The sequence below is a fragment of the Monodelphis domestica genome, chromosome 4 (assembly GCF_027887165.1).
Source record: "Monodelphis domestica isolate mMonDom1 chromosome 4, mMonDom1.pri, whole genome shotgun sequence".
Lineage (NCBI taxonomy): Eukaryota > Metazoa > Chordata > Mammalia > Didelphimorphia > Didelphidae > Monodelphis > Monodelphis domestica.
Genome location: NC_077230.1, coordinates 298,261,403 through 298,275,156, shown reverse-complemented (window position 1 = coordinate 298,275,156; position 13,754 = coordinate 298,261,403). Strand labels below are relative to the sequence as shown.

Here is a 13,754-nt window from a genome sequence, read left to right as displayed (position 1 = left end):
TCATTTTTTTTTTATTTTACATCATCTATATTTCCCAATATAGACTTTTCCTTCCCTATACCTTAGCAGAGAACTAACCATTATAATGAATAAAAGAGAAAAAATAACAGTTCACTAAAACAAATCAGTATATAAATCAAGTCTCTTTTGAAGGAGGAAGGGAAGTCCTTTCATAGATATCTCCAGATGCTATTCATGAACCATTTACTATAGGCTTTCCTGTCTTGATTGTTAGTAATTTCTCCTTCCTCAAATATTCTTGCAAATATGTATTGAGAGTAGGGAATATGAAGGACAACAATGCCAATTGAGGTTGGATAAAGTGGTTGGAGCTTAATGGTGGCTTTGAAGGTCAAGCTAAAGAGCTTTTATTTTATTTAACAGGCACTGAAAGAATCCCTGAATACTTTTTTTGTAGAGGAATGGTATGAGCTAGAATGTATATTAGGAAGACTTATCTGGAAATGGTATATAGATGGTTTAAGGGGAAGTCACTGGAGAAAGGAAGATAGGTTAGATTAAGTTCAAATAAACAGCTATTTATGGATTTATTACGATATGCAAAATACTTTGGTGGATGCTGATTTTTTTTTACTGGGGACATTTTTTTCTCTAGTGGAATTCATCTACTATGTTATAATGGAAGTCAAAATGGAAATTGACTTCTTAGCAAACTTTGAATATCTTTGGCCCATTAATTTAGGGATAGTGGTTCAATTGAGTACAGTCTCTAATATACCAGACATTAGAACCTGGGCTTGATCCCCCACCCTCAATTACTACTATAAACTGGTATTTTAAAATAACTGATCTTTTTTAAAAATGGGAATTTATTGGATAGTTTTAAGTAAACTGATTTCCTGAAACAAGAAAAATTAAAGCTGAGCTGCCTGAAATGACAAGTAAGTTTCCAAGTGACACATTTTAAAAATAGAAAGGAGAAAACAGTTTTACTAGTTTACACTTTGATGTACTTTTCACAAAACTTGTCTATTTTTTCTCCCACTTCCCAGTTTTATCAACTTCCTTTTGTCTCCTTTGGTAATGTTATCCTTGTTGGGTCTCATCCCATTCTTCTCTTTGCAATTTTTGCTGTCTGGAAAAGTATATTTAGAGAGTATATTTATAAGCATCATCAAAATTCATACCCAACAGGCAGGCTGTCTTTTTGCAGATTACTTACCCTTCCTCTTACATCACCGAGCTAAATATATAAATAGAGTCGTTACTTTTCTCTAATTCTTTATTTGGTATGGTACTTTGAGGAAATCATTTGTAGTCTGTGACCTCAGTTTCCCCACCGGTAAAATAAGGGGATTGGACTTTGAGGTCTTACAAGATCTCTTCTAACTTTAATATTGTGTTCCCGTGAAGCATTCGACCCACGTACGCCGTTTTGAAAGAAAAACTAGACTTTGCAAATGATTTGGGTTAGTCAGGGTTATTGCTAACCAAAGTGAGTTTTTTCTCATTCCCACCGCAAGGAAAGGAAGGACAAGTTTTGTCTCTGACTCTGCTCAATCCTTAACCTAGGAGCAAGGGTGAGTTGGGAGTTTAGCCCCATAATTCCACCTCCGGGTCTGAACGGCCAGAGTGAATCAGGCAAACACCCAACTTTCTAGCAACCACTTCCTAACTGTCTCGGCCACCTCGGTTGCTCAGGCTTCCCGGACTCAAATCCTCGATTCTTAGAGAAGTGAAAGGAGGGAACCTTTAGTCGAAGAGCACTAGGACCCGGAGGGAAGTGCTAGCGGCGGAGGCTTCGCTCTTCCCCACCCCCTAGGGCCCTACCCCACCACACGTTGGGGGCGGGGTTCTGACGGCCCGTGGGGAGGAGGAGGAGAGGGCGGTGCCTCGAGCGCGTGCGGCCGCTAGGGCTCCTCGGGCTGGCGACTGGGGGCGGAGCTTGCTAGCTTCTAGCTGCGGGGCGGAGGCGGAGGAAGTGCCGGCCGCTCGCGTTGTCGGTTCCCGGGGCGCGGCGAGTGGGTGGTGCCGGAGTTGCCTGGACTGGCCGGGCATTAGGGCCCCGGCGGAGCTCTCTCCCTAGTCCGCGCTGGGCGGGGTGCGAGGCGGGCTGGAGCGGGCCCCGGAGGCAGCGGCTGCGCTCTGAGCCGGGGAGGAGCCGCAGCCCGAGCCCGAGCCGGAGCCGGAGCCGGAGCCGGAGCCGGAGCCGGGGGCGGGGGCCGAGGCTGGGCTGCCGGAGCACTGGGGTCCGACGTTTGCTTGGGTTGGTCTTTGGGTCGGCCAGTCCTTCAGTCAGCCGGCGGGGCTGGGGCTGTTGGGCAGCCGGCGGTGAGGGCGGCGGCCCCCCTGCCCTGCTCCTCCTCCCCCGCGCCCGGTGCTCGGAGCCCGGCGCTGCCGCCGCCGCCGCTGTGATTGGGTGGAAGATGGCGCTGGGCGGATGGAAATCCTAATGACAGTCTCCAAATTTGCTTCCATCTGTACCATGGTAGGTGGGAGCTGCGCCGGGAGCGGGCGTCCCGCGGGAACTCCTGACCTTCCTCTGCCCGCGGCCGCCCCAGACACCGCGGGGCCTAGGGCGGCCCGGGGCTAGAGGACCCGGTCGACCGGGAACGGTCCCGGTCTAGGGCCAGGGCCAAGGCCGGGCGACGCGAGGAGGAGGGCGAGGGCGGTGGTTATGGGCTCCTCGGAGGAGAGAGGAGACGCGAGCAGAGGCTGCCGTTAGAGGAGGCACCGGCGGGCTTTGGAGGGCTCGGACGCTGGGGCGGCGGGAGCCATTAGAGGCCTCTCTGGACCGGCCGGTGTATGCGTTTGCGCGCGCGTGTGTAAAAAATAGTGGAGACTTATCTCGGTGTGTGTGTAAAATACTGGAGGCTTTTCTCACCATGTGGGTGTGAAAGAAATACGTTGGATGTTTTGTACCTCCCTCCTCCCCCCGTGTGTGTGTGTGTGTGTGTGTGTATTTGTGTTTTGTGTGTGTGTGTGTATTTGTGTTTTGTGTCTTAAGTTATCGGAGGCCTTCCCCTTAGCATAATAAGTGTGTGTTTGGAGGCGTGTGTTTGTAAGCTATTGGACGCTTTCCCTTAAATGTATGAGAGAGGGATTGCACTTTTATTTCCTCTGCTAGTATGTAAGGGCTATTGAGGAGGCTCTCCTTTCATCAGCTAGTGTGTGCGTGAGGGTGTGTAAGTTTTTGGAGGTCTCTCCCTCTGCATGCTAGTGTGAGAGTTTGGAGGTATGTGTATAAGTTATTGGAGGTCTCAGCATGCGTGTGCGAGTTTGATGGCGCGCATGTGTTTGTAAACTATTGGAGGCTTTCCCTTCAGCATGTGTGTGACAGAGATATTGGACTCTTATTCCCTCAGAGAATGTGTAAGAGCAATTGAGGAGGCCTCCCTCCGAGTGTGTGTAAGATATTGGAGGCTTTCTCCTCAGCTTAATGTGTGCACGAGAGGAGGGTCCAAGTGCGATATTTAAGGTTTGTGCATTTGGGGTGAGATATAGTGCAGTTTTCCTTCTCAGCTTGTGTGATGGAAAATATTTCTCCTGTATGCAAAGGAAGACTAGAAGCTTCCTCTTCACTCTGTGTGTAGGGATATTAAGTCTTCTCTTAATGTGAGGAATGGAATTAAGAGATTTTCCAGGTTTTTGACGATGATTGGAAAATTGTGGATCCTGAGAGTAATTACTTTTGAGATGAAATTTCTATAACCCATTCCCTGAAGAAGCAGATTTGATGGGATTAGGCATCTTTTGGAAGAGGAGGAAAGATGAGAGGTTTGAGGGCAGAGGAGACTGCAGGAGAGGGAGAAGGGAAGTGGTATGAATAGAACTAAAGTAAAACAAATTGTTTGGTGGGAGAAGAAATGGGGGAAATGGGAAGGGAAGGAGGAGTGTAATTTCTAGTTTTGCCTGATTGTGAAAAAGAAGTCTTCTTAGGTAGGCTTTGGCACTTTGGAAGCGGATTCTTAATGTGTTGATAAGGAAATCTATTGCTCCCTGGTGGAGGAGATGGATGGGATTGGGTAGTTGCTTCTTGCCTCTTGAAGGATACTCCAACCTGTTACTGTTGTGAATTGAAAAGATATGCTGGTTTGTTTAAATGTGAAATCTGGAAATGCCTGTTACTCAAGAGTTTTCTGTCCTTTTCTATTTTTAATTTACTGAGGAGTTCTTGTAATAAACTGTTTGCCCCCATTTCCAACTGAAAGGTGACTGTGATTGTGTACAGGTGGGGTAGCCTGGTCATTGAAAATACAAGTTACTTTTAAAAGCTTTATTGATATTCTTTTAATTTATACTGGAATATACTAAATCCATTTATATTTAAAGCATCTCTGTTGAGAGACTGATAGGGATGGAATATTTCTGTTTTCTCTGTGATAAATTAAAAAAAAAACCTTTTCTCTTTTCACAACAGAAAAGTACTAGTGTCTATTCAAAACCTTGATTTAGACATAAATTACTTTAAATCAACATTTATTAAGTGTCTTGTGTGTCAGGACTAGAATAAACTGGGGATACAAAGACATAAACAAATAAAATAATTTATGCCCTCAGGGAGCTTACATTCTGTGGGAGAAATAACAAATTATGAGTAAATAGAGCATATTTACAGAATAATTTAGAGGCATGGTCATGGGCTAGGGGAGATCATGAAAGACATAGGTATTTTAAGCAGGGGGTTTAGCATGTATAAAGAGGCATGGAGATTGGAGATTGGATACTCTTTCTGGGGAACCACAAATAGACAATTTTTGTGAATATGTAAAGTAAAGGAATGTGTAGTAAATTTGTAATGGTGAGTTGTATCTAGATTATGAAGAACTTAATCTGTAATTTCTTATTTGTTCCTAAATGCAAATGCAACTAACTACAGCTTCTTTGGGAGAGGAAAGATAATCAGTCAATGCTTAAGGAATATCAATTGGGTAGTTATTTGGATTGGATAGAAGAGGGAAGGGAATGGATGTTGAGAAGCCAAGAGGCAATTTTCTCCTGGGGAAAGATGAGAAAGGCTTGAACCTGGCTGTGGCCCTCTGAGTAGAGAGAAGGGAATAGTCTTCACAATAAGTTATAGGGGTAGATAAGATTTTTCAATTGATTGGATTTGGAGAGGTCCTGGACAAAACCCAGTGATTATAAGAATTGTAGTCTTTTCAAAAGAATTTGGAAATTGGGAAGGGGAGTTGGTTTTGTGGAGAAAGAGGAGTTCTCCTTTGGATATGTTGATTTTGTGATGCCTATTGAAATGTACAGTTAATGACAAGGAGCTCACTTAATATGGCTATTTATTTAGATCTGGAAGTAATGTGAATGTGAAGTGAAAGACCTCTTTCACAATAGGCAGCTTAATAATGGAAACAGTTATACTTTTAGATTATATGTATGGAAAAAGTTACTTTGAAAAATAAATGGACTCAATTTAAGGTTTTGAAATTTTTATTTTAGTTCTTTTCTCTTCATCAGTTTCTTAAAAGATTACTAATAAGGTACTAAACTTTTCTTATGGTTAGAATGTGGCAGTTTCTTTTAATTTGTATATCTTCAAGGAATGAAAGATCGGAGCTTGAAAAACACTTTAAATCAGATGGCACATTAATAATGTGCTACGAATCTTTGAAAAAGAGAACCAAAATAGCAGAACAAGATCATCAGATGTCTATTTTAAAAAGTATATGTGGAATTAAGAAAAATGTGTAACTCATCTAAATGGATTATTTTTCAAATGTTGCTGTTTTTTTAGGATTTGGGAAGTCTGTGGAGAAGTTTTTCTCTATAGAGAATTAAACATGACTTGGACCCAGGAAGACATGGGCTCTAATTCTACTTCTGGCACTTTAGTAGCTATATGACCACAAGTAAGCTCAGTGAACCCTCAGTTTCTTCATCTATAAAATGTAGATAATATCTGTAATAACTACCTTAAAGTCATTGTGAGGCTCAATTGATTATATGAAGCACCTTACAGATTTTAAAATGCTGTATCATTATTTCTGTTAATAAATTTGTTATTTACATTTGCTTTCTAAATCTCCTTTAGGCTAATTATTTGTAGATATACAAGGGTTTTGTTTTTTTGTTTGTTTGTTTCTGTATTTTAGGATGAACACAATTCATGTTTTTTTTTGTTTGTTTGTTTTTTTAAAGTAAGGACTTTGTTAGATTTACCAACAAGGCAGCACAAATAGAACATATTAGTGAGGCCAGGGTTTCAAGAAGCATTACAGTGTAATCCAGGTAATTTTATAAGGCTAGGAGTGGGAATATGTGAAATTTTTAGCTGTGCATTTTAAATAGTAGACAACTTTTGAATGAATGAATTAGAATTTAATTTCAATTTCAAAAGTATCCCATTGTTTTCTTTGCTTTCTTGAAAGTGTCTTTAAACTATAGGCCAGTGAATTTGATTTTGATTCCTATACACACATTTAGATGGATTCAGAACTATTTTCCTGGCCAGATTAAATGTCATCTTGGTGGGACGTTTCCCAAGGAATGCCCCAGGGATTTATTCTTAACTCTTTTGTTTTTAAAACAATAACTTGGGTAAAGATATAGATGGCATACCTATTAGATTTGCAGATGACACCAGACTGGGAGGAATAGTTACCACATTGGATAACAGAATTAGAATCTAGACATCAACTTGTTAAGTCTAGAATATTGGGCTGATTTAGTAAGATAAACCTTATGAAATCTTATGTTTGGATTAAAAAAATAACTTGACAAGACTAGGTTGGGGGAGCATGATGAGAAAGTACTGTGGTTATTTTCAAATAGACAATGGGGTGTTATTGGTGAATTACATGCTTAATAAGAACCAGTCAGTGTGACATGGCAAGAAAGTTATAATCACCTTGAGAGGTGTTTAAAGAGGTATAATTTCAAGGAATAAGGAGGTGATGGTCCTCCCACCCCCAGTTCTTGTTAGTTCTTGCCTAGATCATTGTGTGTATTCCTGGACCCCATTTTGATAAGCTGGAGGGGGTAACCAAGATGCTTAAGGACCATGAATACATGTCACATGAGGATCACTTGAACCAACTTGGGTATGTTTAGCTTTGGGGAAAAGAGTGGAAACAAGATAGTTGCCTTTAAATATTTCTGTCATTTCAAAGAGGGGTTATACTTGTTCTGATGATCCCCAGAGTGTAGAACCAGGAACTGTGTATGAAAGTTGCTAAGAGGCATATTTGGTCTTAATGCAAAAAACAAACAAAAAAACTTGCTATTAGAGCTGTAGAAATCCCTGACATAATTCTATTATAGTAGAATCCCCTTAGAATTTACTAGTAGAATGGGATACTTTGAGAAATATTTTTCCTTTTTTTTTTTTGGTGGGGTGAATCTTCAGAAAAGAAGTAGGATAACTACTTGTCAGATATGATATACTGGAGATTTATTTTGAAATGAATGGCTGTTGAGGTCCCTTCCAATTCTCAGATTCTGTAATTTTCAGAATGAATGTCTTAACTCTGGCTACACTTTCAAATTTGTGTCCTTTTATCTAAAGGTAGGCTACATGGATGACCTAATGTAATATCATCATTAGGAGAAAAAACACCACCACAATCAATATCTTGCTATTGGTTGAATAATAGTTTCATTTGCATGTACAAGGCTATTATGTTAATCCATAATCTTTAGCCAAGCTTTTTAGGCTTTTCCAGTCTTGCTGATATCTACCTTTCTAATTTCATACTTTCCCTAGATTTCTCACTATTACTCATTTTTTTCTTACCCCATGCTTTTGCTTCTATCTGGAATGCATACCCTGTAACAGTGATGGTGAATCTATGGCATACATGCCAAAAAGGGCACACAGAGCCCTCTCTGTGGGAACACCTGCAGTGGCCTGCCAGAATTCCTTACTAGAAAGCCAGAGGGACTGAGGTAGAGCTGTTCTCCCTCTCTCCATGCACCTGAGGACATTTCCTCACTTCACACCCCACCCTGCCTAGCTGCTTGATGGGAGCACTTCCTCCCTCTCCTCTCTGGGGTAAGGGTGGTGGTGGTGGGGCTCACATGCTTGAGGGTGCAGTGCAGAGGCAGCCTGTTGAGTCTGTGTTGAAGATGATTCCCATGTTGGGGTTTGAGGGGAGTAGAGTTCATAGTATAGCACATAACTGGAGGGGAGCAGAGTGCTTGGCCCACACTCCTCCCCCCTTTCCACAAGTGCCTCTCATCACCCACCCCTCTGCCCAATGGGAGTGTTTCTCCCCTCCCCTGTTTTGGGATAAGAGAGGGTGAGTGGGGGTAGAGAGGGACATGGCACTCCATCTATAAAAGGTTTGCCATCACTGCCCTGTAACTTCCCCAAATCTTCAACTTCTGAAATTTTACCCATCTTTCAAGGTATGTTTCAAGTTCTACTTTCTCCATTGAGTCTTCACTGAGATAAAAATAAGAGAGCTGAACTTGAGTCCCTGAGTTAAAATTCCAGTTCTGCTTCTTACTTAACTGTTGTTATTACAGGAAAGTCTCTTAGTCCCTTCCCCAGTTGCTTAGTTTCCTCATCTCTAAAATGAGAGGACTGAACAAAGACAAAAGTCTCTTCCAGTTGTAGATCTATTATCACTTATGCCCTTGGACTCTTACCTTGGTTTTGAGCTATAGTTCTGCTTAATTTGTAACAATTATTTGAATGCATATTCTATGTCTTCTACTAGCTTATAAACTCTTTGTAGGGATGCTTGTTGAATTACAATAGTCAGGAATTTATATGTGCTTTTAAGACACTTCTAGGCCTGACAAATGCAGAAATGCTAAGATTTAAATGAAAAAAAGAGACCTTTGAATTATAGCTTGTGAGCCAAGGGGAATGCAATATATTCACACACAAGTAGTTACTTCAGGGTCTATACAAAATAGTAGATTTCTTGGGGGAAGACCTCTTAAAGAAAGTAGTGTTTGAAAGAAACTAGGGACTCAAGAGCCAAATAGGAGGGAAGTCATTTCAGGTCTGCTGGATGACCTATGTAAAGTTATGAAAAATTGCCACATATGGGGAGCAGCAGAAATTGTTTGTCTGGAATGTAGAATAAGTGATGAAGAGTAATGTATAATCAGCCTGGAAAGAGATTAAATCCAGATTTGGAAAGGCTATAAATAGCAAACAGAATTTGTATTTTATCCTATAGCTGGGGGAGACACAAAAATTTTTTACATAGAATAGTGTTATGATCAGATCTGCCCTTTAGGAATTTCAGTTTAGTAATTGTGTGAATTAGAGAGAGGAGTGAAGGATGCAGAGAAATTGGTATTGTGTCACACACAGGTCAGAGTTGTAGAGTTTAGGCTTGATGCATATGAGTCAAGAAAAAGAAGAGATTGTGGGTAGAGAGATGACCTTGGAGTCTTGATGGCCTGTGTTTCAGTCTCATCTCTGACAGATATTATATTAGCTGTATCACTTTGGACAAGCTACTTAACCTTTCAGTGTCCCAGGTAGTTAGTGAAGAATTTTTTTTTTTAACAACTAGAATTTATATTGCATTTTAATGTTTCTAAAGCAATCTACACACTACTTTATTTGATCCTCACAACAACCCACTGAGGTGGGTGCTATTTATCTTAGTTTTACAAATGATGAAACTGAGGCTTAGTATCACACAGCTAGTAAATGTCTGAGTAAGGATTTGAGCTGAATGAGTAACACAAAGAATTTCTGTGAGCTAAGACTTTTAAGTTGTAGAGTAGGTGCTGATAATGGGCATTGGTAGGGGGGTAGTTTTCTCAATTGGTACTTTCCTGTATATAGAATGAAATCACAAGCCTGGTTAAAGAAAAATGAAAAATTACTTTTTTTGGTAGGGAAAAAAGTACTTCTGTGGTTTTAATGTCATCTTACAATTTTGTATTTCAAAGTGATATAATTAAAACATTTGGGTATATTAATCACCCTGTAGCATTTACTTAAACATCCATTTAGGAAAGTAATAAAACCTGGGTAGTAAAGAAGCTTGTTACATAGTTGTTTAAACATTGAAAGTGAATATTTTGGGAGAGTTGAGAAGGTTTATTGGTAGAACAATTCAGAATAAGCATTATAACATTCCATTCACCACAGGGCGTTTTTAGTACTCCAGAAGAATCAGAATTACAGAGCTGAAAAAGATCTCCGAGCTAATTTAGTTTCATCTCCACTGACAGTGTAAATCATTTCAAAAATATCCCTGACATATAGTTATCAGCCTCTGCATAAAGAGTCCTCCCTGACAGGGAACTTAAATATATTTGCAGCAAACCCATTCTATTGGGCAGCCTTAATTGTTATGAAGTTGTGTTGATCTGGAATCTTTCATAGTGGTGACAAACTCTCCCTTTAGAGCCAAACAGAATGAACTTAGTGTTGGTGTTTTCCTCATGAGTCAGTCCTTCAGATATGTGAACACCAAGTCTTCTAAGTCTTTTCCAGGGTAAACATTTGTTTTTAAAATTGATCCTAATTTGACATAGTTTGGGGTTTCCTCATACTCCTTTGGAAATGTTTCAGGTTGTTAATGTGTGTCTAAAATGTGATATCTCAGAATTGGACACAATAGTCCAGATGTCATCAAAGTAATGGTCAGAGTATTGTAGGACTATCACTTCCTTTGTTTTGGATACTGTGCTTCCATTAATGGACTATTTACAATGGCCTCCTAATTGCTGTCCCTTCCTGAAGCCTCATTTCTTCTCCAAGGTGCTACATCATTTTCAATACCGATTTTCCTAAAGCAAATATGTCATTCTCTTACCTGAGCAACTCTAGTGGTTTCCTATTGCTTTTAGTATCAAATACAGATTCTTTGATTTGGCATTTAAAGTTCTTTACAACCTGGCTCCTATGTTTCCAGCCTCATTTTACATTACTCTTTTTTCATGTTTCTATTTGGTCCAGCAATCTTTTGCTTGCAACTGACACTCCATTTCCCATTTGTGTGCCTTTATACTGGCTGTTACCTATTCTTGTAATGTACTACTTCTTCACTTTAGCTCCAGAGCCCCTTGTGTACTTCATAACTTAAATCAAATGCCACTACATACATAAAACCTTTCCTGATCTCCCCTTGCATTTATTTTGCATACATGTAATATGTATGTCCATGTGCATAGATATACAACACAAACATATATACATATTAAATAGTTAATAAACATTTGTGGATTGATTATAGCATTAAGATTATACTAGTATTTGTAGTTCATGTTGTTGACATTGTACTTGTCAAAACCCCTAGATCTTTTTTTGTATGAACTGCATCCTAATCATATTGTCTGCATTGCATACTTGCTTAGATTTTTGCATCTAAGTCCAGGACTTAAGTTCTTAAGTTTATCCTGTTTGTGGGGGCAGTTAGGGGGCTCAGTGGATTGAGTGCCAGACTGAGAGGGAATTGCAACACAATAGAAAACAATTCCAGCTCAAGTTCATATTCCCAGTGATTATTGAATCTCTCAAGTTCATATTCCCAGTGATTATTGAATCTCATTCCCTTTAGTAGTATGGATCCTGAGAACATTCTGACCAAGATTTCTAAAAGGGAAAGTAATGGTAAAATTTTTCTACTGCTGGAGTGAGGAATGGGAATCTTCACCTATTGTAGTTCCTACATCTTTGCTTGGATCATATAGGCCATCTCTCCAGTTTTGCAGTGCTTCTATCTCTCCTTTCCCTCTGTAGCTAGCAAGTAGGGCTGAAGTACCTCTCTAGTTCTTGCCTCCTGGCCAGATAGTTATTGCTGTCTTCTCTCTCCTGGCTTTCTATTCTGATTTCTAATCAAACACTATACCTGGGCAGGATAATCACCCGGCAAAGACAGGTATTGTCTTGCCCTCTTCTAGTCAGCCACAAGGCTGCCTGTAGTTTTTAGAAATTTTTTGTAACTATCTTCTGGACATAACTCTTTCCCACCAAAACCTTCTACATTTGCAGCTACATTTGGCCATTTTTTTTTCCCATTAGAGAGCAAACACTACCTTCTCAAACGGTCCCACTTAGCCTTCCTACCTCCTGACATATACTTCCTTCATCAGCTGCCTCTGTGTAAACACCATGGGACAAACTTGGTATTTTGATTTTTTTTTAATCCTTGCCTGCAGATGGGAGAAGCAATCTCCTTTTGTATCCTACCCTCTTTTACTTGTTTTCATTCATTTCAGAGCTCAGCTGTATCTGGTTGTTAGGGGGTACAGTGGATAGAATGGTGGCCTTGAAAACAAGGACTTATTTTAAGGTCATAATTACTAGCAGTGTGACCCTAGGCAAGTCAGTTAACTTCTGTTTGTCTCAGTTTTCTCAATTGTAAAATTGGTATAATAATAGCAATAATCAAATGAGATCCTATTTGTAAAGTGCTTAACACAATGCCTGGCACATAATTAACTCTTGTTCCCCTCTGCTCTTCCTTTCCTCTGTCTCTTCTTCCCTGTCTTTCAGAAACTAGGCCCTTGTTTTTTTCACACACATATCCAAAAGATGTTGCTTCACACTGTCTTCCCAGTTTCTTTCCATTTTCATTGTACTCTTTCACAGTCCTATTACGCAAACCTAATTCCCCTTATAGACTGTTTGATATACACGTTTATATCCCTTAGTTCCCCCATATTCTTTCAGTTGTGCTAGTCATGTTTGATATATTCTTCCTAGCCCTTCTGATACATATAACATGGATTTTTCAGGGTTTGATTTACTCTTTACCACCTTTCCTCATACCTTGTATTTGACAGATAGCTTCTACAGATCATCCCCACATTCAATTTCAGATGCAACATATTGATACTCTCATGCTGTTTTCACATACATTCTCTTCCCCCTTATTTCTCCTTAATACTGTGCTGTATTCCTTGTCCCCCAATGTCTGAAATAAGACACTAAGTGGTAATTTATCTCACACAATAAACCTCTAGAGGATCTTTTTCTGGGTTCTGTCAATATATTTTAAGCCCCAAAGAATTTTATGGCTAAATTAATTTGGTAATTCCTGTGGTATTATAGTAGTATTCACTTAAAATCTGCCTCCTAACCTAATCATTTCCACCAAAAGTACTCTCTCTAAAATGACTAATAACATCCTAGCTGTCAAATTCAGTGGTCTTTTCTGTCTCTGTTTCTCTTTTAATCCTTCTAAGAATCGTTATCAATATCTGTTCCAAGACAGAAGAGTAGTAAGGGCCACCTAGCTGCCCTCAGTGGATTTTCTCAATCTTCATTCTTTTCTTTGTAGCATTTGACACTGTTCAGTACTCTCTCCTCCTTGCTGTTCTCTTCTAAGTTTTTGGAACACTCTTCGTTTTCCTCCTAAGTAATCTCACTGCTCCTTCTCTGTCTTTGTTGGACCCACCTCCAGATTATGTCCTCTAACTGTAGGTGTCCCTCAGGGTTTTGTTCTGAACCCTCTTTTCTCCCTCTACTACTTGGTGATCTCATTGCCTACCATAGATTTAATTATCATTTCTATGCCAATGATTTTTAAATCTTCCTCTTTCCCAGCCTAGTCTCTTTTTAGACATTTCAGACTAGATGGCTAGTAAACATCTTAAATTCAAAACATCCAAAACAAAACTCATTATTTTCCCCCCTAAACTCTTTCCCCTGCTTCCACCTTTTCTATTACTGTAGATGGCAAAATCACTAGACTTTCAACCTCAGACTCATCCTTGACTCTTCACTATTTCCTACTCTCCATGTTCAATTTCTTGCCTAGGCCTGCTGATTTCACCTTTGCAATGATCTTTTGAATTTGATGGCTGACACTGGCTTCCTGGCTGTTCCACAAATAAGATACTCCATCTCTGTACATTTTCTC

At 40.0% G+C, this 13,754-nt stretch overlaps 1 protein-coding gene across 2 annotated transcripts in view; it reads left to right on the top strand.

Annotated features, from left to right (window-relative positions):
- The first annotated feature begins 1,908 nt into the window (after positions 1-1,908).
- The window catches only part of USP12 (ubiquitin specific peptidase 12), a 134,334-nt gene continuing 122,488 nt past the window's right edge, over positions 1,909-13,754 (top strand). Inside the window, exon 1 of one of the 2 annotated variants that reach the window (XM_056794703.1) lies at positions 1,909-2,449. Coding sequence is in view for 1 of the 2 variants with exons in the window: in XM_007495253.3 (XP_007495315.1) it covers positions 2,402-2,449 (48 nt within the window). In the remaining variant the exon portion in view is untranslated. The remainder of the gene's footprint in view (positions 2,450-13,754) is intronic. The other variant, XM_007495253.3, reaches the window with a different exon arrangement.